The sequence below is a fragment of the Rhineura floridana genome, chromosome 4, assembly GCF_030035675.1.
Source record: "Rhineura floridana isolate rRhiFlo1 chromosome 4, rRhiFlo1.hap2, whole genome shotgun sequence".
Taxonomy (NCBI): domain Eukaryota; kingdom Metazoa; phylum Chordata; class Lepidosauria; order Squamata; family Rhineuridae; genus Rhineura; species Rhineura floridana.
Window position 1 is genome coordinate 209,730,105 of NC_084483.1, and position 25,555 is coordinate 209,755,659.

Below are 25,555 nucleotides of genomic sequence, written 5' to 3' on the forward strand. Positions count from 1 at the left end.
GGCTACACCAGATACTAGCAGGTAAATCTGGCTGCAGGCCAGCACACACGCACGGGTAGGGCCGGCTGAAGTCAGGAGGGGTTTTGCTATCCACTAAGCAAGCAGAGACCTCAGTCTGTCCATCTATTAAGCCCCGGCGCAGGAGGCGGCGGCGGCGGCAGCAGTAGTAGCAGCCCACCTCTTTTATTGCTTGTCTGGCATTGAACTTCTGGCAATCAGTCCTGTAAACAGGCAACGTAATCCCTCCAGGTTCCCTTTGAATCCTCGCGCGCGCTGCTTTAACCGACTTCAAGAGGACCCGCGCGCCTGTCGCACCCCTCCTTGGATACCGCCCCGCCCCCAGCGGGGGAATGCTCCGCTCTTCCAGACCAGGACCAAACACAGAAACTACAAGTCCCAGGATGCTTTGCGCCAGCCGCTGTCTTAACGGGCTTCTTCCCCTCCCTACTAGTGGGACAGAGCTTGTCGACGCCGGCTGGAGCCTCCTATAGGCCAGGAGGCCGTGAAAGGCGGGCTTTTTCCTTCACTCCCGTCTGAGGGGAGTAGCTTAGGCAATGGCTAGTGCCTTGGCCAATGATCGTTGTGTAGCTCAGAATGACCACGCAGTCAGCCAATAGGGACTGTGGCGCGCGCGGGGAAAGGTTCTTACGAAGCAGCTCCTCCGTGAGGGAAAGAGAAGCTGGCGGGAATGGGTCGAGGAGAAGTTTTGTAAAAACGTCAGGTAATAAATGGGAGATTTTGAAGGGAAAGCGGGTGGAAGGGCACTTTTCGGCTCTGCCATCCGGTGAGAGGCCAGGCGGGTGGGGTTGAGGGAGGCGCGAGCGGGATTTCGTCGGTGGAACTCCGTGGGAAGACCCGGTCGCTCTGTGTGTGTGTGTGTGTGTGTGTGTGTGAGAGAGAGAGAGAGAGAGAGAGAGAGAGAGAAGAAGAAGAAGAAGAAGAAGGATGTGGCGCCAGCTCCCTGCACGCAGAAAGCAAAGCGAGACCCACCTCACTCCTCTTCCGCCGCCTCTGGCTGCGGGGGCCGCGGTGGCACCTACCAGGGCAGGACGTGCTTGTGGGGCCGGCAGGGGCGTCGTCGTTGCCGCCTTTCAGCCAAGGAGGTCATCCCAGGGACTTCCGGGGAGCTTAGTCAGGCTATTGGGCCACTTAGGTCAGGGTGGGGTACAACGGCCTCCCCCAACCTGGCGCCCTCCAGAGGTTTTGGACCGCAACTCCCATCAGCATGGAGTCCAAAACCTCTGCAGGGCTCCAGGTTGGGGGAGGCCAGGCTGCAGTGGCTCTCCAGGGCCTCGCACTGACGGTCTTTGGCACAGCTTGGAAAAGTTACTTTTTTTTTAACTACAACTCCATCAGCCCAATCCAGTGGCCATGCTGGCTGGGGCTGATGGGAGTTGTAGTTCAAAAAAGTAACTTTTCCAAGCTCTGGTCTTTGGCCCCCTGAACCTGGAGACGTCAGCTGCCACATCCACATTGGGCCTTTATTTCACTTTGGAGAGTCATGGCTTCTCCCAAAGAATCTTGGGAAGTGTAGTTAGTAAAGGGTGCTCTGAGTTGCTAGGAGACGCCCTGTTCCCCTCACAGCCCTTCAATCAGAGCTGCTGGCTGTTAAACCACTCTGGCCACTGGAGCTCTGTCAGGGGAATAGGAGTCTCCTCTCAGCACACTTCACAAATTACACTTCCCAGGATTCTCTGGGGGAAGCCATGACTGTTTCACCTGAAATAAAGGTCTGGTGTGGGTGTGGCCCCTTGATTAGGCAAGCCCAGCAGCGGCGAGTCTGGACTTTAGAGTGCTGACAGTTGGTTCTTACTGAGCATGCCCTACATTATCTTTAGGTTCAAACCAAAATTTCCCCAGATGAGGGGCAGACTGTTAAACTACTCTGGCCACTGGAGCTCTGTCAGGAGAATAGGACTCTCCTAACAACTCTCAGCACCCTTCACAAACTACATTTACCAGGATTCTTTGGGGAAACCATGGCTGTCTGAAGTGGAATCAAGGTCTGGTGTGGATGTGGCAAAGAACTGAGCCTGTTGACACGCACACTGTTGCTCCGTCACAGAGCGGTGACCCTTCCTCTGTATCCTTCTGCTATGCAGCAGTGTGCATTGCCTGGGGCTGCCTTTGAAGGTGGTTCAGAGGGTGGGAAATGCCAGCACATCAGTGCTAGAGAGTCAGGATCATGCAGCACCAATTTTATGCCAGTTTGCTTTTGCAGGATCTGGGGGGGGTGCAATTTTATGCAAACTGGCTTGGGCCATCCCTAGCAGGAGAGAGAGTGGGGTGTGTGTGAAGTGGTTGTACTGGTGCAAGGAGAGAGAGATCTGGCAGAGATCTTTGGAAATAGATGGAAGGGTGAGAAGCACCTGAGGAGGAGGAAGGGCTATAACTCAGTAGCAGAGCATCTGTGCATGCAGAAGGCCTAGGTTCAATTCCTAGGTAGGTCTGGGAGAGACCCCTGCCTGAAATCATACAGAGCCACTGCCAGTCAGGGTTGACAAGACTGATATAGATGGACAGGTGGCCTGATTTCAGTACAAGATGTCCTATGGTTGCCAGTAGATTTCCAGGCCCAATTCAGAGTGCTAATATTAACTGTAAGGACCTAAACAGTTTGGGATTATGTTACCTGAGGGGCCATATTCACCCATGTGACCCTGCCCTTACAATAAGATCTGCTTCAGAGGTCCTGCTCATGTGCAGTAAAGTCAGTTGGGTTGCTGAGCACGAGACACGGAGCCTTCTTAATGTTGGCCTCTCTGTTGTAGAACAAGAGATTATCTTACATGTTCAGCTGCCTTCTTGAGATGGTAAATAGGCTTTGTGATTTAAATCAGTTTTTCGTATAATACCTGCATGCACCTTTTTGTTATGCTTATTGTATCTTACATCCTCCATCTTATGTATGACACTTTTTGAGGGCTTTACCCTGAAAGGAGTTTACATTTACAGTCATCTGTTTGCCCAGGAAGTCCTGCAGGCAATGTAGAAACCACTGCTGTATTTTTTATTGAAATACATAAGGGAATGATAGACCTGGGCTATATTAAGCTGCTATTCCAAGGGTAAAGGGTCGGGAAGTGTAAATTAGTGTGGAGAGCAGTGATATTAATGTCAAGCAAGAGTTGCAAGTCTGATATTTGATTTTTCCACCCACATCTCTACAGGCCGGAAAACACATTTATTAACATTAACATATAGATGTTTTTGATTTGTAGGCACTTTACTGAGGACATGGCATCTGCTACTCCAAGAAAAAGAAAACGCAGTTCTGATGGGTGAGGAGGTTTCCACTACAAGTGTTCAAATCTGAAAAATCAGATGTGATACATGCAGAGACTCTTCTGCTTGTATTGGATGCTACGTGACAAATGTAGTGTACAAAATCATACTAATAAATTATATAAAAATGCATTAAAACAGTGATGAGCTCTTCCTCATACTGCTTTAATGCTTCATTTTCCAAATTAAGGATTAGACATTTGGTTTTTTTAAAAAAAATGTTTTTGTTGAATTTTTAAGAATAACAACACGTCCCTGGCTACCCCCTTAACAGGAGAACCAGGACAAACGGAAACAAAGAGTGGAGTACAGTACATTGCAATCAATATCAGATGAGACACAACATGCCAGTTCAGGCACCAGATAAAACACTTGAAAAATATGGGAAAATAAGGATAAGCATACGATCAAGAAAGAGCATCTCTGTTGGTCTTATGTGCCTTCAAGTCGACTACGACTTATGGTCAGCGACCTCTAACAGCATCTGCTGTGGACCACCCTGTTCAGATCTTGTAAATTCATGTCTCTGGCTTCCTTTATGGAATCAATCCATCTCTTGTTTGGCTTTCCTCTTTTTCTACTCCCTTCTGTTTTTCCCAGCATCATTGTCTTTTCTAGTGAATCATGTCTTCTCATGAAGTGTCCAAAGTATGATAACCTCAGTTTCATAATTTTACCTTCTAGTGATAGTTCTGGTTTAATTTGTTCTAACACCCAATTATTTGTCTTATTTGCAGTCCATGGTATCCGCAACGCTCTCCTCCAACACCACAATTCAAATGAATTGATTTTTCTCCTGTCCGCTTTTTTCACTGTCCAACTTTCACATCCATACATAGAGATCAGGAATACCATGGTCTGAATGATCCTGACTTTGGTGTTCAATGATACATCTTTGCATTTGAGGACCTTTTCTAGTTCTCTCACAGCTGCCCTACCCAGTCCTAGCCTTCTTCTGATTTCTTGACTATTGTCTCCATTTTGGTTAATGACTGTGCCGAGCTACTGATAATCCTTGACAAGTTCAATGTCCTCATTGTCACCTGTAAAGCTACATAAATCTTCTGTTGTCATTCTTTAACTTTCATCAGCATTCGTTTCAAATCGTTACTGGTTTCTGCTAGTAGTATGGTATCATCTGCATATCTTAAATTATTGATATTTCTCCCTCCAATTTTCACACCTCCTTCATCTTGGTCCAATCCTGCTTTCCATATGATATGTCCTGCGTATAGATTAAATAAATAGGGTGATAAAAAGTATCACACCCTTTTCCCATTGGGAACCAATCGGTTTCTCCATATTCTGTCCTTACAGTAGCCTTTTGTCCAGAGTATAGGTTGTGCATCAGGACAATAAGATACTGTGGCACCCCCATTTCTCTTAAAGCATTCCATAGTTCGTGATCTACACAGTCAAGGGCTTTGCTGTAGTCTATAAAGCACAGGGTGATTTTCTTCTGAAATTCCTTGCTCCGTTCCATTATCCAATGTATGTTTGCGATACGATCTCTTGTACCTCTTCCCTTTCTAAATCCAGCTTGGACATCTGGCATTTCTCGCTCCATATATGGCAAGAGCCTTTGTTGTAGAATCTTGAGCATTATTTTACTTGCATGGGCAATTAAGGCAATAGTTCAATAATTACTGCATTCCCTGGGATCCCCTTTCTTTGGAATTGGGATGTATATTGAATGCTTCCAGTCTGTGGGCCACTGTTTAGATTTCCATATTTCTTGACAATTTTTTGTCAAAATTTGGACAGATTTAGTGCCCCTGCTAGCTCAACTGGAGTGCATACCGCAGATCAGAAAAGGTACCGCCAGGGCCAAGAAGATGCCAGCATGGTTAACGAGCAAAGTCAAGGAAGCTCTTAGAGGCAAAAAGTCTTCCTTCAGAAAATGGAAGTCTTGTCCGAATGAAGAAAATAAAAAAGAACACAAACTCTGGCAAAAGAAATGCAAGAAGACAATAAGGGATGCTAAAAAAGAATTTGAGGAGCACATTGCTAAGAACATAAAAACCAACAACAAAAAATTCTATAAATACATTCAAAGCAGGAGACCATCTAGGGAGGCGATTGGACCCTTGGATGATAAGGGAGTCAAAGGTGTACTAAAGAACGATAAGGAGATTGCAGAGAAGCTAAATGAATTCTTTGCATCTGTCTTCACAGTGGAAGATATAGGGCAGATCCCTGAACCTGAACTAACATTTGCAGAAAGGGATTCTGAGGAACTGAGACAAATAGTGGTAACGAGAGAGGAAGTTCTAGGCTTAATGGACAATATAAAAACTGACAAATCACCGGGCCCGGATGGCATCCACCCGAGAGTTCTCAAAGAACTCAAAGGTGAAATTGCTGATCTGCTAACTAAAATATGTAACTTGTCCCTCGGGTCCTCCTCCGTGCCTGAGGACTGGAAAGTGGCAAATGTAACGCCAATCTTCAAAAAGGGATCCAGAGGGGATCCCGGAAATTACAGGCCAGTTAGCTTAACTTCTGTCCCTGGAAAACTGGTAGAAAGTATTATTAAAGCTAAATTAACTAAGCACATAGAAGAACAAGCCTTGCTGAAGCAGAGCCAGCATGGCTTCTGCAAGGGAAAGTCCTGTCTCAGTAACCTATTAGAATTCTTTGAGAGTGTCAACAAGCATATAGATAGAGGTGATCCAGTGGACATAGTGTACTTAGACTTTCAAAAAGCGTTTGACAAGGTACCTCACCAAAGACTTCTGAGGAAGCTTAGCAGTCATGGAATAAGAGGAGAGGTCCTCTTGTGGATAAGGAATTGGTTAAGAAGCAGAAAGCAGAGAGTAGGAATAAACGGACAATTCTCCCAATGGAGGGCTGTAGAAAGTGGAGTCCCTCAAGGATCGGTATTGGGACCTGTACTTTTCAACTTGTTCATTAATGACCTAGAATTAGGAGTGAGCAGTGAAGTGGCCAAGTTTGCTGACGACACTAAATTGTTCAGGGTTGTTAAAACAAAAAGGGATTGTGAAGAGCTCCAAAAAGATCTCTCCAAACTGAGTGAATGGGCGGAAAAATGGCAAATGCAATTCAATATAAACAAGTGTAAAATTATGCATATTGGAGCAAAAAATCTGAATTTCACATATACGCTCATGGGGTCTGAACTGGCGGTGACCGACCAGGAGAGAGACCTCGGGGTTGTAGTGGACAGCACGATGAAAATGTCGACCCAGTGTGCGGCAGCTGTGAAAAAGGCAAATTCCATGCTAGCGATAATTAGGAAAGGTATTGAAAATAAAACAGCCGATATCATAATGCCGTTGTATAAATCTATGGTGCAGCCGCATTTGGAATACTGTGTACAGTTCTGGTCGCCTCATCTCAAAAAGGATATTATAGAGTTGGAAAAGGTTCAGAAGAGGGCAACCAGAATGATCAAGGGGATGGAGCGACTCCCTTACGAGGAAAGGTTGTAGCATTGGGGGCTTTTTAGTTTAGAGAAAAGGCGGGTCAGAGGAGACATGATAGAAGTGTATAAAATTATGCATGGCATTGAGAAAGTGGATAGAGAAAAGTTCTTCTCCCTCTCTCATAATACTAGAACTCGTGGACATTCAAAGAAGCTGAATGTTGGAAGATTCAGGACAGACAAAAGGAAGTACTTCTTTACTCAGCGCATAGTTAAACTATGGAATTTGCTCCCACAAGATGCAGTAATGGCCACCAGCTTGGATGGCTTTAAAAGAAGATTAGACAAATTCATGGAGGACAGGGCTATCAATGGCTACTAGCCGTGATGGCTGTGCTGTGCCACCCTAGTCAGGGGCAGCATGCTTCTGAAAACCAGTTGCCGGAAGCCTCAGGAGGGGAGAGTGTTCTTGCACTCGGGTCCTGCTTGCGGGCTTCCCCCAGGCACCTGGTTGGCCACTGTGAGAACAGGATGCTGGACTAGATGGGCCACTGGCCTGATCCAGCAGGCTCTTCTTATGTTCTTATGAGTCTAGCCTCTTGGTCTAGACTCCTGACAACATTGCTCCCAGCTTCTTCAACACTCTCAAACCCCCTCACCACTTTAAGGTGTGCATCCTAGAGGGGGGCATCTCTGTTAGTAAGAACATAACCTCTCCATAGGGGGACATTTTCCCAATTTATAGGGGCAATGATAAGATGTCTTGGAATCAACACTGTAACATATTTTTTCAATCGGATTCAGTTTAAATGGACAGTAGTACACTCAACTGGTAATATACCCTGCCTGAAACCTTGGAATGTGGACAATACTCCAATGGCTTGATTCAGTATAACTCAACTAGAGGGACCAATAGCCTGATTCATTATAACATAGCTTTCTATGTTCAGCTATAATTTTGTATCCGCACAGTTGATTATCCATGATTTCCAAAGCTATCAGAATAATTTTTAACTGAAATTGTGCTAAGATAGTTGAACTTATTCTGAAATATGTAAAGAATGAAATATTAACTTTACATTTCTGCAATGGATTATGCAGTATGTGTACTACATGCATAGAATGGTCTGTGTACAACAGTTTACATATGAATCTATCACTGGCTATAGTTGTTGCTTTATTGTGTTATGTTTATGTGTAATGAAAATAAATACATTTTAAGTTTACATTTTATAGTTTGCTACTAGTATATGGGAATCCAGTGAAAAAACTGATGATGGAATTCACTGAGGAGCCGCCCATGGCTATGATATCTGCAGGTCAAAGTTCTGCATCTCCAGTAAAGCAAATGCCAAGTGTCCGAGATGATGATAAAGAAAACCATCACATGCTCCAAAGATCAAAAAGATCACAGAAGCTTGATACCTCTCCACTTCAGAGAGCCAGTGTGCCAAAGGGAATACAAAGAGAGTTCCCACAGAGAATGTCTCCAGAGTGTGGCACCACATACAGTTCCATTGTATCCACCAGCTCCTTTTACAGCAAAGGGAAACAATATCGAAGCCTACTGGAGAGGAAACTGGCAAATGAAAGCCATCCTCTTGGTCCAAAAAATGATGCAAACCTACTTATTGCCAGCAAGTCAGAGACGGCACATCTTAAAGTGATGACAGCCTCAACAATATCAAAGTGCCCTGGTGCTTCCAGGCAGGCCAAGAATTTGCCAGGAAACACCAAAAGAGCCAAAATAAAGATGGCTCCTCCCAAGGGGAAAGAGGATGCTAATTGTGCTATGGAAAAGAAAATGGATGGTCCTTTTAGAGTCTTAAGCATGAAATTCAAACCTGTGGTGAAACTCCAGACAGGGGCAGCATTCTTTGGCACTGGAAAGTGGCAGCCTGGCTCTAAGAAAATGCTTTCATCATCCCCCTACTCTGGTAGCAAGTCCATAGGTAAAGGGAATCAGGACAACCCCCTGACCCATTCCAAGCTCTGCTTGTCCACTCAAAGCAAAGCCACTGAAGAAGGCAGGAAAGGAAGCTGTGCAAATGGGCCCTCGAAAGAGGAAAAACGTGATCACCTGCAGGATGATGTGAAATTGATTCACAATACAAGCCAAAATAAGGAGTCTATATGTGAACTGAACCTGTTGCAAAATACTAGGCTCCTCAAAACTCCTCACTCTGGTTGCACAAAGGCCCACGCAGAAAAGGAAACTGATGCTGGAATCCAGGTATGTAGAATGTATGATCGCTGCTAATGTTGGTATACACCAAAGTTTCCACTTACAGCGTTTCTGTAGCGACACATATTTTTTGTCATATCAACATGTAGACAATGTTTTGTCCTTTGAGTGGTATTGAATATTACAATACACTGCATGAACAGGCTGACACCCTTGTGTAATTTGCAGGTTACCAAGATTCTTGAACCTTCAGGTTGTCACTGGCAGCCTAAGAATGCTCTAATAGTGGTATTTATTTAGAAGCTTGCATGCCATCCTTTAATCTCTTGTTTCTAATCTCCCAAACTAGCAAACAAAATCAGAAATAATAAAATACAATGCAGCAAAAACCCACAATATTAAAACAGGATGAAATCAGTCAGAGTCAATAAAGCCACAAATTGAAACTGCTTCAGAAAACACACTGAAAGGCCAGGGCCAGGAAGACATAAAATCTGGCATCAGAGTAGCCTCTCCGGAGTAGGTTTTCCACAGAATTGGGAAAACCCTCTCTCCAGTCACCACACATTTTAACTTCTGGCAGCATGGAGACTTTGAGGAGGGCCTCTGAAGGTGATCATGAGGTTCAGGCACTTGTAGCAGAGAAGGTGGTTCTTAAGATACTAGTGCCCCAAGCCATTCAGGGCTTTAAAGGTGATCACCAGAATTTTGAATTTTCCTCAAAAAGGATTGGCAGTCACTGCGGTTGTTTGAAAAGTGGTAAGCCGTGTTCCCTGTGGCCAGCCTTGAGTTAAAAGCCTACCAACTGTATTTTGAGCTGAAGTTTCTGAGGCATTTTCAAAGGCAGCCTCAGTTCTGTGGTGTAATTTGGAAGCTACCAAGGCATGGAAAACTATAGCTAGGCTGTCTCTGACCAGAACCAGGACCCGCCTGGAGGCTTTGGCTTGAGTTACGTTTGGGTCTTCTTACAGGGTTGGATCTAAAAACCTTGACTTTGCTCTTTGTCAAGCAGAATGCCTGGAGCAAACAGATGGCTCCCTTGGCTCTTCCCTGTTGAATTGCAACTGAGAACACCTGAGGGATCTTACATCTCACTCCTTTATTGAGAGAATGTAGATGTGTCTTATTTTGACTACTGGATCAAAACAGCTAGTTTCCTTCTCCAAGTAGTCATAATAAACAGGAGATTGATGCAGCCTTACAGAGTCTGCAGGTAGGGGTTGTATCCAATGCTGTCCTGTTCACTGAAGCTTCTGATCCAATTGAGGCTTCTTTAAATGGAAGGGGTGAGTAAGCGGTTTTTTGCTTATTCTCTCTTGTTTCTACAGCACCCTGCACCCTCCAAAATCTGCTCCAGAAGGTTGGGGGACCCTCCAGAGCAGCGAGGAGGGGCTGTAGCAGAAAGAAGGAATTTGCAAAAATTGCCTCTCACCCCCTGCCATTCATAGAAGCTTCCACTAGGTCAATAAGCCTTCTGGGAGTGTGAGGACTGCATTAGATACTTTAGTATGCATGATCACTGGCATCCTGTGACAACTAGTGAATCTTATTAAGTCCCACCTTCTTTCCACAGAACTGAAGCTGGTAAAATAAAAGGTACCTTGGTGGTCTTCTATTGTGGCACTGACCAGACCTAGATCTACTTCTCTTCGGCAAGGTTGCTGCATTGGAAACTCTTCCAAAAGGGACAGCTGTATTAGTCTCTTGCAGCAAAAACAGCCAAGGGTCTTGAGACATCTTAAAAATTTGCCTTGTTCATAAAATGTTTGTCTTGTTCATAGGACTGTGAAGAAAACTTCCAGGGATCACTGAGAAACATGGGCAAGCATGAGAGTCCCTCTTCCAGTAAGTGTTATAGTGATACCATCAAGGGTAAAAGTAAGTAATGGGTAGAAGTCCAAATGCATCTATTACATGGCCATAAAAAGCTTGATAGGTAATCCTATCCTGTTCATCATCCACAATGCTCTGAACAGAGAGAATTCTCCATTCCTTTGATACCTGGGGCAAATTGTCAAATACAGAACAAATGGAAAGGAGGATACTAATTGCAAGGATGTTGTTATTTTCCCTCCCTAGTGCCATCTTTGGCCGATGACACCCATCTGTTCAGTACACCATCCAGCAACAAAAGAAGGTATCCCAGTCTTGTTCTGATATTCACAAGTAACATAATGTAGGTGACAAGAGTTCTTCAGGTTTGACACTTCTCTTTATGAACCCGTTTTTCCTCTGGGTTGCAGCCCAAAAATTGTATAAAGTTGTGAAGACTTGTTTATATACAAGTATCCATTGCTACAAGATACAAATATTATAAACAAATTTCAGGCCACAGGCTCTCCCAGATGAGCAGTCTTCACTTGTGGCACTTAATCCAGTAGTGCAGAAAATCCCTGCTATTCTGAGAACCAGCAAGAAGACAAAAGAACTGAGCAAAGGTCTAAAAGATCAGATGGTCATTGTGAGTATATTTCTGTATAGTCGTTAATAGCTGCATACAGTAATGTAGTGGCAAATTCATAAGTGCAAGGTGTCTTTGTGATACAGCCATACCCCCTTCTAAGATTATAGAATAATCTGAGCAAGTTTCAGTGCTGTTTTCTGTTTCTCTAGCCTTTTTACTGCCTTCTCCCACAACATCGGAGGTCTCTAGGAGCCAATCAGCATGAAAGGGGAGTGTGTTAGCTACTGAAAAGAGTCTTCTCGGTAGTTAAGTCACCTCCAATCAGCAGCAAAGGACAAAGAAGCAGGTTAGAAGACTCTTCTCAGTGGCTAACGCACTCCCCTTTCATGCTGATGGCTTATAGGATGCTGGAGGCATTGGGACCCTGCTTCCAAAAAGTAAGGGGTCTAAGACCTCCTGAGATCCTAGGCAACTACACCCCTGGCTGTATATGGAAATTGGAGCTTTCAATTTCAGAGTGGAAAAGCCCATCTTAGCTGCTGGGCAGACTGTGACTTATTTCCTTTATTGTACTTCTAAAGCATTCTAGAGTTCTTTTGTATGTCTTACGCTGACATGGACAATGTGACATGGTCACTTCCTCTTTCCCCTGATAGGATGCTGGCCAGAAACATTTTGGTGCCACTGTCTGCAAATCATGTGGCATGGTCTACTCGCTTGCCAGCCCAGAAGATGAAGCACAGCATGTCCAGTATCATCAGAGGTTCCTTGAAGGAATGAAATATGTGGTAAAAGACAAACTAGACGCACCATAGCATCTTCTGTGAATTAATTTTGTTCTGGACAATAGAAATCTCAACATACCTTGCTAAATGGAATGCAGTTGCTAGAAAACATAGCATAAACACTACTATCTGTGAGGGAGCTGAACATTCTAATGATCACTTACTCCGGCACACATTCTGGTGTTTTTGTGTGTGTTGCCATAGAAAAATTCTGGAAATACTTCACTTGAACATCTTCTACATTGCTATGAGTTGGCGTTTCCCAGTCTGGTGCACTCCAGATATTTTGGACTACAACTCCCGTCATCCCTGACCATTGGTCATGCTGGCTGGAGCTGATGGGAGTTGAAGTTCAGCATCTGGAGCTTAATGGTGGAGGAACAAGCAGGTTCTCTTAATCATATATTAAAGATTGTGGTACCCAGTTTTTACTTTATCAGCTGTTGAGAATCTACACTTTTTGTCCTCTGCTGTCTTTTTCCCCTCTTGGTAGAGCTGGAAGAATGAGCATGTGGCTGCAGAATTCTGGGATGGAAAAATTGTCTTGATCCTTCAGGATGATCCAAAATATGCCATCAAGAAGGTACAGTGTAGAATCTTCTTGTAGCCTTGCTCATCCTGTTGGGAAGTGGTACTACTGTTTGCCTCAAAGCGGCTATCTTTCAGAATGATCCAAGATTCTTCCATTTTGAGTGAATAATTTTTCCCTATTCACAAAACACCATTAGTAAGTGTATAAATTAGGTGTAGGGAATAGGATCTGGCTAAGAGATCCTACCAGATCCTACTCCCCCACCCACCTGCAGGCCATTTTGTCAGTTGGGTGGGTCCAATCACCTGATGTCACCATGACATCAGATAATGTCTTCAACGGGAGCACACTCTTAAGTGCTCAGTTTGAATTTAAGTTATGGCTGCAAAGAAGAAATGTTCCCTGGCTTGAAATGCATCAAGAATGCAATGGGTGCTTTTTCCCATCATTGTGCAGGGCAACAGAAAAATATGCTAAATTCAAAAAGTGCAGACTACTTTATGCAAAGGAAGAAGCAGGAGGATACTTGAAAATGTTCCCAGTTCTTTTAATTGTGGCTTGAACTTTCCCATCTCTGACATCATATATGATGTCAGGCCTATGAAAGGTGGGCTTGGTTTACTCAAAACTGCCTGGCAGGCCTAATTAGGCCTGTAGGCCAGAGTTTCCCCACAGCTGGTATAAAATATCTGCCATTCCTCCAAATCAAATGCTGTCATTTTAAGGGTTGGTTAAATAAGGGGAAAGTCTCCACTTTCCTAGCTGTATCCGGTTTTCTTGTTACATTTTCTTTTACTCCTTTTTACTATAGTTGATTTGGATTTTTAAAAGTTATCCTATTTAGAGCAAAATTAGGGTTGTGTAAGATCTTAGGGCCATTTTTCTTGTATTGTTACCAAAGAAATTTGACAATGATTATCTCATGCTCCAGATCTTAGGATTTAATCAGGAGTTCTTTTGTTGTTTCTGTAGCTAACTGCTGGAAGGCACAGTCACAACGTATGTAGAAATATTGCTTGTTGAGACATATCTCGTTTAGTTGCTGAGCTTTGTATGTTACATTTCCTTGCACAGGCTGAAGATGTCCGAGAGCTTGTAGATAATGAACTTGGATTTAAACAAGTGGTGTTGACTTGTCCAACCCAGACCCAAACATACCTGTTTGTATCCTGTGAAAAGAAGATAGTTGGCTGCTTAATTGCTGAGCGAGTCAGACAGGTGAGTAACTTACAAAGTGGAAAATGATTCAGAGCATACTCTTGATGCAGGAGTTCATCCTTAGAGGTGGTTGTGACTCTGCAAAGAGAATGAGCAATGCAGTTGGCCAGATCCTTCTTCAGTTGTCTGTCCCACTACTTGAATAAAGCAACCAGCTTTAGTCCTAAACCAGGCCTGCTGGCAAATCTCATTGCATGGAAAGCAGGATTTTGGCACTGGCAGCATGCCCCTCTGACAGTGGGGAGGCCAATTAAAAGAAAATTTGGTGTGCTACATATTGTTAAAGGTGAAGAGAAATATCTTTACTGAGACCTTCCCAAATCTAGCAATATAAGTGTCCTTCAAGCGTGACAAATTTGAAGCAGAGCTCTGGCTGTAGGTCTCCTCTGTGCCTGGGAACTCCCTTTTTCTGCCTATATTTCTGTGTCCTTGCTTGATGGGACATGGTGGGCTTATTCTTTCCTTAGCTAGTAGATTCTGTTGGGTTAGTTCCCTTTACAGAGAAAGGAGAAGTGCCATCTGTAATAGGGCTGCAAGAATATACCTCTTCCAGAGTATTAAATCCCCCTTTGCCTAGATAAAGGAAAAATAAATGCAACGGTGGGCAATTGCAAGAAAAAGGATCTCTCTCTCTCTCTCTCCCCCCCCCCATATGTCAGAATGAATCTGTCTTTTAGAACCTTTCACCTGGTGCCTTATTTTGTTCCAAAAACTTTTCAAATGAACATCTGACCTGGCATCATTCTGTTGAGACTTATCTGTTGTAGCCACCCTCACAGAGATGAACCCACTGACACATTCTCATATGCAAGTGGCAGACTATTCACAGGATTTAAATTCTGATAGCTGTGTTAGTGTGTTGCTGCAAAAATAGCAGAGTCACGTGACTTCTTAAAAGCTAGGAGAGCACCACCTAATTCCTTAGGCTCCACCTTGATCACTGAGATCTCTTCTGATGGGGCAGTTCTGGTGGTTCCACATGCCCCTGACATTCAGCTGGTCTTTTCCACAGGCCAAGCCTTTAGTGTGGCAGGCCCTGCCCTGTGGAACTCCTTGCCAATAGAGGTTAGACATCGTATAATGCAGAAACTGTGTTATTCAGACTGGACTTTCAAACCTGAGATGTTCTGCCAACCAGCTCTTACAGATGTGCTTGAGACTTTTATCATAACACTGTTTTTAGTCTGTGTACCACTTTGTGATAGTTTATAAGAAGGTGCAGCTTATAAATATTTGAATTATGATTGAACTTTCGTAGCAACCCCTTTGGATGCACATCTTAACACGGTAAGGGGGTTTGAGAGTGCTGAAGAAGCCGAGAGCAATGTCGTCAGGAGTCTAGACCAAGACCCTATGAACAGATTATCCAAAATGCAACACGAGATAGTGCTGGAAGATGAGACCCCCAGGTCAGAAGGCTACAAAGGACAAGTACTGTCACTAGAAGCTAAAATGATGAAACTGAGGTTATCGTACTTTGGACACATCATGAGAAGACATGATTCACTAGAAAAGACAAGAATGCTGGGGGAAACAGCAGGGAGTAGGAAAAGAGGAAGGCCAAACAAGAGATGGATTGATTCCATAAAGGAAGCCACAGACCTGAACTTACAAGATCTGAACAGGGTGGTTCATGACAGATACTCTTGGAGGTCACTGATTCATAGGGTTACCATAAGTCATAATCAACTTGAACGCAGATAACAACAACGATAGTTCTGGTTTAATTTGTTCTATGACCCAATTATTTGTCTTTTTCGCAGTCCATGATATGCACAAAGTTCTCCTCCAAAACCATATTCCAAATGAGTTGATTTTTCTTTTATCCGCTTTTTTCACTGTCCAACTTTCACATCCATACATAGAGATCGGGAATACCATGGTCTGAATGATCCTGACTTTAGTGTTCAGTGATACATCTTTGCATTTGACGACCTTTTCTAGTTCTCTCATAGCTGCTCTCCAGTCCTAGCCTTCTGATTTCTTGACCATAGTCTCCATTTTGGTTAAGGACTGTGCCAAGGTATTGATAATCCTTGACAAGTTCAATGTCCTCATTGTCAAGTTTAAAGTTACATAAACCTTCTTTTGTCATTACTTTAGTCTTTTTGACATTCAGCTGTAGTCCTGCTTTTGTGCTTTCCCCTTTAACTTTCATCAGCATTCATTTCAAATCAATACTAGTTTCTGCTAGTAGTATCGTATCGTCCACATATCTTAAATTATTGATATTTCTCCCTCCAGTTTTCACATCTCCTTCATCTTGGTCCAATCCCGCTGTTTGATATGTTCTTCATATAGATTAAACAATCAGCCTTCGGATCTCCATGTGCTGTTGTTAAATGCCAGGTCGGTTCACCATAAGATCTCCCTTGTCCATGATTTAATTGTGGACGAGGCTGCCGACCTGGCGTGTATAACTGAGACCTGGGTGGGCGATCAGGGAGGCGTTGCTCTTTCCCAGCTCTGCCCACCTGGGTATGCGGTTCAGCATCATGGTAGAAACGAAGGACGGGGAGGTGGGGTTGCTGTGGTCTATAGTAGTTCTTTCTCACTCACCACGCACCCTGTCCAGCTGACGACTGGTTTAGAGTGTCTCCACCTTGTGCTGGGCCAGAGACAGACTGGGAATTTTGTTGGTGTACCGCCCGCCCTGCTGCCCAACAAATTCCCTAACTGAGCTGACAGAGGTAGTCTCGGAGGTACTGTTGCAGTCCCCTAGACTTTTGGTACTCGGGGACTTCAACGTCCATGCCGAGACTGCTTTATCTGGGGTGGCTCAGGACTTCATGGCCTCCATGACAACCATGGGGCTGTCTCAGGCTGTTACTGGCCCAACGCATGTGTCGGGACATACTCTTGATTTGATCTTCGCCACTGGGCATGGAGATGGTGATCTGGCGGTTGGGGATTTGTCATCTACCCCATTGTCATGGACAGATCACTGCTTGCTGAAGTTTAGGCTCACAGCGACCCTTTCCCTCTGCAAGGGTGGGGGACCTATTAAATTGGTCCACCCCCGGAGACTAATGGATCCTGAGGGTTTCCAAAGGGCTCTGGGGGATTTTCCGACTGAGAAGACTGGTGCTCCTGTCGAAGCCCTGGTTGGATTGTGGAATATGGAGCTGACCCGGGCGGTTGACACGATTGCTCCCATGCGCCCCCTCCTATGTAGAACTCATACAGCTCCATGGTATACCGTGGAGCTGAGAGTGATGAAGCAAGAGAGGAGGAGGCTTGAGTGCAGATGGAGGCGAACTCCTGACAAATGCAATTATGCTTTGGTAAGTGCCTCATCTAAGCGGTATATAGTAGCGGTGGGGGCAGCAAAAAAGTGATATTTTGCTGCCACAATTAAGGCATCTCTCTCCCGCCCAGCGGAGCTCTTTAAAACTGTACGAGGGCTTTTACATTCTGGCCCTCGGGATATTATGGATTCATCTGTAGCCCGCTGTGATGAGTTCGCGAGGCACTTCCAGTATAAGATCGCATGCATTCGCCGGGACTTAGACTCCAATGTTATGACAGTGAGTTCCAACGAAGCATCCAGAATGCGGTCTTGTCCTTATTTATTGGATGAGTTTCAGTCTGTACAGCTTGAGGATGTTGACAAGATCCTTGGACTGGTGCGGGCGACCACATCTGTTCTGGATCCTTGCCCCTCTTGGCTGGTGAAAGCTGGCAGGACCGGAACCGCTGGCTGGGCCAAGGAGATAATAAACGCCTCTTTGAGAGAGGGAGTGGTCCTTGACTGCCTAAAAGAGGCGCTGCTGAAGAAATCCTTTTTGGACCCAGATAACCTGAACAACTATAGACCTGTGGCGAATGTTCCGTTCTTGGGCAAGGTACTAGAACAGGTGGTTGCCGGCCAGCTCCAGGGGCTCTTGGATGACACTGATTATCTTGATCCATTTCAATCCGGTTTTAGGCCCGGTTTTGGCACCGAAACAGCCTTGGTCGCCCTGTGTGATGACCTTTGTCGGGAGAGGGACAGGGGGAGTGTGACTCTGTTGATTCTCCTTGTTCTCTCAGCTGCTTTTGATACCATCGACCATGGTATCCTTCTGGGAAGACTTACGGAGCTGGGAGTTGGGGGTACTGCTTGGCAGTGGCTCCGCTCCTACTTGGTGGGTTGTCACCAGAAGGTAGTGCTTGGGGAACATTGCTCGATACCCTGGACTCTCCATTGTGGAGTCCCGCAGGGATCGGTTCTGTCCCCCATGCTTTTTAACATCTACATGAAGCCGCTGGGTGCAGTCATCAGGAGTTTTGGGGTGCGTTGTCATCAGTACGCTGATGACACGCAGCTCTATTTCTCCTTTTCATCCTCCTCAGGTGAGGCTGTTAACATGCTAAACCATTGCCTGGCCGCGATAATGGACTGGATGGGAGCTAACAGACTGAAGCTCAATCCAGACAAGACTGAGACGCTGTTGGTGAGTGCCTTCTCTGCTCAGATGGTGGATGTTCATCCTGTTCTTGATGGGGTTACACTTCCCTTGAAGGAACAGGTTCGTAGCTTGGGAGTTCTTTTCGATCCTTCCCTGTCTCTTGAGGCCCAGGTGGCCTCGGTGGCACGGAATGCTTTTTACCATCTTCAATTGGTAGCCCAGCTACGTCCCTATCCGGACAGTGACGTCCTCGCTTCAGTTGTTCATGCTCTGGTAACTTCTAGATTGGACTACTGCAACGCGCTCTACGTGGGGCTGCCCTTGAAGACTGTTCGGAAACTACAGCTAGTCCAGAATGCAGCGGCCAGATTGTTGACGCGGACCAGAAGGTCCACTCATATAACACCTGTTCTGGCCCGTCTGCACTGGCTTCCTATTTGTTTCCGGGCTAGATTCAAAGTGCTGGTTTTTGACCTATAAAGCCCTACACGGCATGGGACCGCAATACCTGGTGGAACGCCTCTCCCAATATGAACCTACCCGTACACTTTGCTCAACATCTAAGGCCCTCCTCCGAGTACCATCCCATCGAGAAGCTCGGAGGGTGATGACTAAAACTAGGGCCTTTTCAGTAGTGGCCCCCGAATTGTGGAACAGTCTCCCCGATGAGGTGCGCCTGGCGCCGACGCTACTATCTTTTCGGCGCCAGGTGAAAACCGGTTTATACTCCCAGGCATTTTAAAGTGTATTTTAAACAGCATTTCCGTATTTTGGATGTTGTTTGGTTCGTTATTGTTTGTTTGTTTTGTTTTTTGATTTATTGTATTTATATATTGTGCTTGTTTTTATCTTTTTGTACACCGCCCAGAGAGCCTTCGGGCTTAGGGCGGTATATAAATCAAACTAAATAAATAAATAAATAGGGTGATAAAATACATCCCTGTCTCACACCCTTCCCGACTGGGAACAATCAGTTTCTCCATATTCTGTCCTTACAGTAGCCTCTTGTCCAGAGTATAGGTTGCGCATCAGGACAATCAGATGCTGTAGCACCCCCATTTCTTTTAATGCATTCCATCGTTTTTCATGATCTACACAGTCAAAGGCTTTGCTGTAATCTATAAAGAACAGGGTGGTTTCCTTCTGAAATTCCTTGCTCCGTTCCATTATCCAGCATATGTTTGCGATATGATCTCTTGTGCCTCTTCCCTTTCTAAATCCAGCTTGGACATCTGGCATTTCTCGCTCCATATATGGCAAGAGCCTTTGTTGTAGAATCTTGAACATTACTTTACTTGCATGGGCAATTAAGGCAATAGTTCAGTAATTACTGCATTCCCTGGGATCCCCTTTCTTTGGAATTGGGATATACAGTGCCTTGCAAAAATAATCAGACCCCTGACCAATGCTCTCAAATTACTGAATTACAAATGGTACATTGTAATTTCATTCTGTATATTTTATTTTGAAACACTGAAACTCAGAATCAATTACTGTAAGGTGACATTGGTTTTATGTTGGGAAATGTTTGTAAGAAACATAAAAAACTGAAACATGTTGCTTGCACAAGTATCCACCCCCTGTGCTGCGGGAGCTCCCAGTTTACACAGATGAGAGAAATTGCCCTATTGAGGACACAGTTACCTTACCATTGGCCTCCACCTGTGAACCATTAAAGTTTCTGTCACATTGTCAGAACAAAAACCCTCACTGTTGAAGGATGATTGGTCAGGCTGTGGATCTGAAGGAAAGTGAAGATCAAAGAACATTCTACAGAAGTGAGAGATAATGTAATACAAATGCATAGATTAGGAAAAGGGTAGAAAATGATATCCAAGTGTTTGGATATCCCAGTGAGCACAGTTGGATCAATAATCAGGAAGTGGAAGCTGCATCACATCATCCAGGCACTGCCAAGAAAAGGCCATCCCTCAAAACTCAGCGCTCAAACAAGAAGGAGACTTGTGAAAGAAGCCACAGAGAGGCCAACAATCATTTTGAAGGTGCTACAGAGTTCAGTGGCTGGGAATGGAGTAATGGTGCACCAGTCAACCATATCAAGAGCTCTGCATAACTCCGGCCTGTATGGGAGGGTGGCAAGAAAGAAGCAGTTAGTCAAAAAGTACCATCTAAAAGCATGTCTGGAGTTTGCCAGAAAGCATGAGAGTGCCCCAGCTGCAATGTGGGAAAAGAGTTTGTGGCCAAATGACACCAAGATAGAGCTTTTTGGCCAAAACGCAAAGCTCTGTGTGTGGCACAAACCTAACACTGCCCATGCCTCAAGACACACCGTCGCTACAGTGAAGTACGGTGGTGGCAGCATCGTGCTGTGGGATGCTTCTCATCAGCAGGGACTGGGCATCTTGTTAAAATTGAAGGAAGAATGGATGGCGCAAAATACAGGGAATACTGCAAGAGAACCTGCTTGAGTCCACTAAAAACAGAAGCTTGGGAGGAAATTCACTTTTCAGGACAATGATCCCAAGCAAAAGGCCAAAGCAATATTGGAGTGGCTCAAGGACAAAAAGGTGAATGTCCTACAGTCGCCCAGTCAAAGTCCTGATCTCAATCCCGTTGAGAATCTGTGACGCTCTTTGAAAATTGCAGTCCACGAGCAATGTCCCACCAACCTGAATGACCTGGAGCTAATCTGCCAAGAAGAATGGGCCAAAATCCCTCCAACACTGTGTGCAAAGTTGGTACATACCTACCGCAAAAGAGTTAAAGCTGTTATTGCAGCGAAAGGTGGCTCTACCAAACAATGTGCAAGCAACATGTTTTAGTTTTTTTGGTTTCTTACAAACATTTCCCAACATTTAATGAATGTCATCTTACAATAATAGATTTTGAGTTTCCGTGTTTCAAAATAAAATATCATACAGAGCAATTAAAGTACCATTTGTAATTCAGTAATATGAGAGCATTGGTCAGGGGTCTGATTACTTTTGCGAGGCACTGTATATTGAACGCTTCCACCTTGGTGCCCCTGTTAGGAGTCTAGCCTCTCAGTCCATGACTTGGTCCACGAGAAAATTGGGGCACTTGTTGCTTTTGGTAGATACATATACCCACTAACCTTGGGCATCATTATACATCCCAGTGAAGTTCTATAAGGCGGGCATAGGTATAGGCTTGTTGCTGTTTCCCCGCCTCACTGCTTTGTATAAGCCTATCTTGTTGTTTCTAGGCTTATCGAGTGCTTTCAGAGCCCACAACATTGCTAGAGTCTGATACTAAGAAGAGTCTAGAGCATCATCGTGCCTGGTGCTGCTCAACAAAGCCAGAGAAGGTATTCTGTGGAATCAGCAGAATCTGGGTGTTCAGCCTGATGCGGCGAAAGCTCATTGCTAGTCGTCTAGTAGATGTGATGAGGTAAGAAAATACAGTGGCTCAGTTTTCCAATTTAAAAAAATGACTGAAGTTGAAGAATACAGTGTAAGACTTGTGCTCAGATATGACCTGGGGAACAGACAATTTTCAGTTAAAGGAAGGATGCCAACAAGACTTGGTTCCTACTTACAGACCTGGTATATGAACCGCATACGGCAGGGTGTTGAGAGAGCGTTGGACTTGATTGTCCCTCCATCTCCAACACTGGGACATATGAGTCACTTCACCTAACAGACCTGAACCTCTGGTCAGTGGCTGTCTCACTTGTATTCAAAAAATTCTGTAAATACATTCAAAACAGGAGACCATCTAGGGAGGTGATTGGGCCCTTGGATGATAAGGGAGTCAAAGGTGTACTAAAGAACGATAAGGAGATTGCAGAGAGTTAAATGGATTTTTTGCATCTGTCTTCACAGTGGAAGATATAGGGCAGATCCCTGAACTAACATTTGCAGGAAGGGATTCTGAGGAACTGAGACAAATAGTGGTAACAAGAGAGGAAGTTCTAGGCTTAATGGACAATATAAAAACCGACAAATCACCAGGCCCGGATAGCATCCACCCGAGAGTTCTCAAAGAACTCAAATGTGAAATTGCTGATCTGCTAACTAAAATATGTAACTTGTCCCTCAGGTCCTCCTCCGTGCCTGAGGGCTGGAAAGTGGCAAATGTAACGCCAATCTTCAAAAAGGGATCCAGAGGGGATCCCGGAAATTACAGGCCAGTTAGCTTAACTTCTGTCCCTGGAAAACTGGTAGAAAGTATTATTAAAGCTAAATTAACTAAGCACATAGAAGAACAAGCCTTGCTGAAGCAGAGCCAGCATGGCTTCTGCAAGGGAAAGTCCTGTCTCAGTAACCTATTAGAATTCTTTGAGAGTGTCAACAAGCATATAGATAGAGGTGATCCAGTGGACATAGTGTACTTAGACTTTCAAAAAGCGTTTGACAAGGTACCTCACCAAAGGCTTCTGAGGAAGCTTAGCAATCATGGAATAATACTCCCAGGCATTTTAAAGTGTATTTTAAACAGCATTTCCGTATTTTGGATGTTGTTTGGTTCGTTATTGTTTTTTTATTATTATTATTTATTTATTGTATTTATATATTGTGCTTGTTTTTATCTTTTTGTACACCGCCCAGAGAGCCTTCGGGCTTAGGGCGGTATATAAATTAAAATAAATAAATAAATAAGAGGAGAGGTCCTCTTGTGGATAAGGGATTGGTTAAGAAGTAGAAAGCAGAGAGTAGGAATAAACGGACAGTTCTCCCAATGGAGGGCTGTAGAAAGTGGAGTCCCTCAAGGATCAGTATTGGGACCTATACTTTTCAACTTGTTCATTAATGACCTAGAATTAGGAGTGAGCAGTGAAGTGGCCAAGTTTGCTGACGACACTAAATTGTTCAGGGTTGTTAAAACAAAAAGGGATTGCGAAGAGCTCCAAAAAGACCTCTCCAAACTGAGTGAATGGGTGGAAAAATGGCAAATGCAATTCAATATAAACAAGTGTAAAATTATGCATATTGGAGCACAAAATCTGCATTTCACATATACGCTCATGGGGTCTGAACTGGCAGTGACCGACCAGGAGAGAGACCTCGGGGTTGTAGTGGACAGCATGATGAAAATGTCGACCCAGTGTGCGGCAGCTGTGAAAACGGCAAATTCCATGCTAGGGATAATTAGGAAAGGTATTGAAAATAAAACAGCCGATATCATCATGCCATTGTATAAATCTATGATGCGGCCGCATTTGGAATACTGTGTACAGTTCTGGTCACCTCATCTCAAAAAGGATATTATAGAGTTGGAAAAGGTTCAGAAGAGGGCAACCAGAATGATCAAGGGGATGGAGCGACTCCCTTACGAGGAAAGGTTGCAGCATTTGGGGCTTTTTAGTTTAGAGAAAAGGCAGGTCAGATAGAAGTGTATAAAATTATGCATGGCATTGAGAAAGTGGATAGAGAAAAGTTCTTCTCCCTCTCTCATAATACTAGAACTCGTGGACATTCAAAGAAGCTGAATGTTGGAAGATTCAGGACAGACAAAAGGAAGTACTTCTTTACTCAGCGCATAGTTAAACTATGGAATTTGCTCCCACAAGATGCAGTAATGGCCACCAGCTTGGACGGCTTTAAAAGAAGATTAGACAAATTCATGGAGGACAGGGCTATCAATGGCTACTAGCCATGATGGCTGTGCTCTGCCACCCTAGTCAGAGGCAGCATGCTTCTGAAAACCAGTTGCCGGAAGCCTCAGGAGGGGAGAGTGTTCTTGCACTCGGGTCCTGCTTGCGGGCTTCCCCCAGGCACCTGGTTGGCCACTGTGAGAACAGGATGCTGGACTGGATGGGCCACTGGCCTGATCCAGCAGGCTCTTCTTATGTTCTTATTATATAGTGCCTAACCCTTCCTCCTTCCTTCTCCCTCCCTGCCCTCAGGCCTGTTCATATCTCTTCTCCCACTCTGCAACAGCTGCAACGCCCTATGCATACAACTTTGAATGAACCAATGAGAATACATTACTATAGAGTATGCCCCATCCATCAGCCATGAAAGAAAATGGGCATATTATGTACAACACATTCAAGCTTGATGGACGTCTCTAGTCTTAGATGACACTTTTTAAAAAACAAGCTTTTCCACCCAGTAATCCCGAAAGTGAGCTTGCTGATTGTGAGTGTTCAAGGATAAGGAAAAAGGCACTCCTCGCGTGTTCTATGAATTCCCCATTTTATTATTTGTGACAAAATTTAAATTTACAAACTAATTGTAAACTGAAATAATCACAAAATGAGGACTGAGTACTTTTGTTATATTGATAACTTTTATTTTCTGTTATAGGCGTACATTCTTATTTGGCTCTTACCTAAGCACCAGTGAAATTGCTTTTTCGGATCCCACACCAGAGGGCAAGCTATTTGCAGCCAAGTATTGCCAAACATCCAACTTCCTTGTTTATAATTTCATAAGTTAAGGTCAGTTCAATAAAACTGTAAAGTGTGTTTAAGAAGAATTACTGAGAGCTTGTCTCTTCCTGCAGCATGGGCTCCCCCTCCACAAAAAGATTCAACAAGCTATTTTGACATTCTTCTTGTATTATGTTCTGCATTTTAACATTGTCATTTAAATTAGGAGTGGCACCAAACCATGTTTGTGTTGCTTTAAAAAGTTTTATTCTGGAAGTTGAAACTTCTGAGACTGATTGTAAGCTTTAGATTGTATGAAAGAGAGAAGACATTTAGTCTTTAGCTACAACTGACACCTGCTTGAGTTACTCGTATCTGCTGCCTCCAGTATTCCCCCCCCCCCTTGACTTGCTTGCAAGCCTGTTGGTGTGACTGCAGATCAGCTTCTGGCCTTAGCCAACTGGATCTGAGGTGACAGGTGGTCTTCGAAGGTGAGGATAGGGACCAGTAGCCTGTCAAATGTTGGACCAAGGTCAGGGATAACTGGAGTTGTAGTTCAACAACATCTAGAGGGCCACTGATTCTCTGTCTCTAACCCTAACGAAAGTAACTATGGTAAGGGTAAAAGCTACTTTATATAGAATGGAGGAAGGCTAAGTGTGGGGATGATGTAATGCTGCTATGGAGCAGTTAACTATTCTATTTACACCTACTGGTGGATGCACAAAACTGAGGCAAGTTCTGTAACCCTCAATAGTTGGATGCTGAGTCCTAAGGCTGTCTGCAAACTGCTACAATTTTTGCACTAAATATTAGACCAAGTTTGTTCAAATAAACTTTTGTGTAATTTAGTCTGTGTTTGATTCTTGCTCTAAAAACTTCCCCAAAGCCCCACAGAATCACAACCCAGATTCCCTCCTCTGTCAACCTCCCCATGGGAGAGGGGCACAAGCATCTCTATCGCCCCATGTTTTCCATCCCTCAACTTTATAATCACACCTATACAGACTGGCCTGAGTTTCAGAAAGCTGCCTTCAATTCTGTACCTAGTACCCTTGACTCCACTTAATAC

The 25,555-nt window shown here is 44.3% G+C and overlaps 1 protein-coding gene across 1 annotated transcript; it reads left to right on the plus strand.

Annotated features, from left to right (window-relative positions):
* The first annotated feature begins 546 nt into the window (after window positions 1–546).
* Window positions 547–25,334, plus strand: ESCO2 (establishment of sister chromatid cohesion N-acetyltransferase 2). The gene is made up of 11 exons (XM_061625894.1): window positions 547–721; window positions 3,222–3,281; window positions 7,907–8,903; window positions 10,637–10,700; window positions 10,935–10,992; window positions 11,184–11,316; window positions 11,916–12,047; window positions 12,538–12,627; window positions 13,651–13,794; window positions 21,373–21,557; window positions 24,419–25,334. The coding sequence occupies exons 2-11, from the start codon at window positions 3,238–3,240 to the stop codon at window positions 24,549–24,551; spliced, it is 1,980 nt and encodes a 659-aa protein (XP_061481878.1). The 5' UTR covers window positions 547–721; window positions 3,222–3,237; the 3' UTR covers window positions 24,552–25,334.
* Window positions 25,335–25,555: the final 221 nt, after the last annotated feature.

Coding starts and splice junctions, on each gene's coding strand:
- ESCO2 (XM_061625894.1), top strand. CDS start 3,238: ATGGCATCTGCTACTCCAAGAAAAAGAAAACGCAGTTCTGATGG. Junction 10,701..10,934: donor GCATGAGAGTCCCTCTTCCA/GTAAGTGTTATA, acceptor TTCCCTCCCTAG/TGCCATCTTTGGCCGATGAC. Junction 12,048..12,537: donor TTGAAGGAATGAAATATGTG/GTAAAAGACAAA, acceptor CCCTCTTGGTAG/AGCTGGAAGAATGAGCATGT.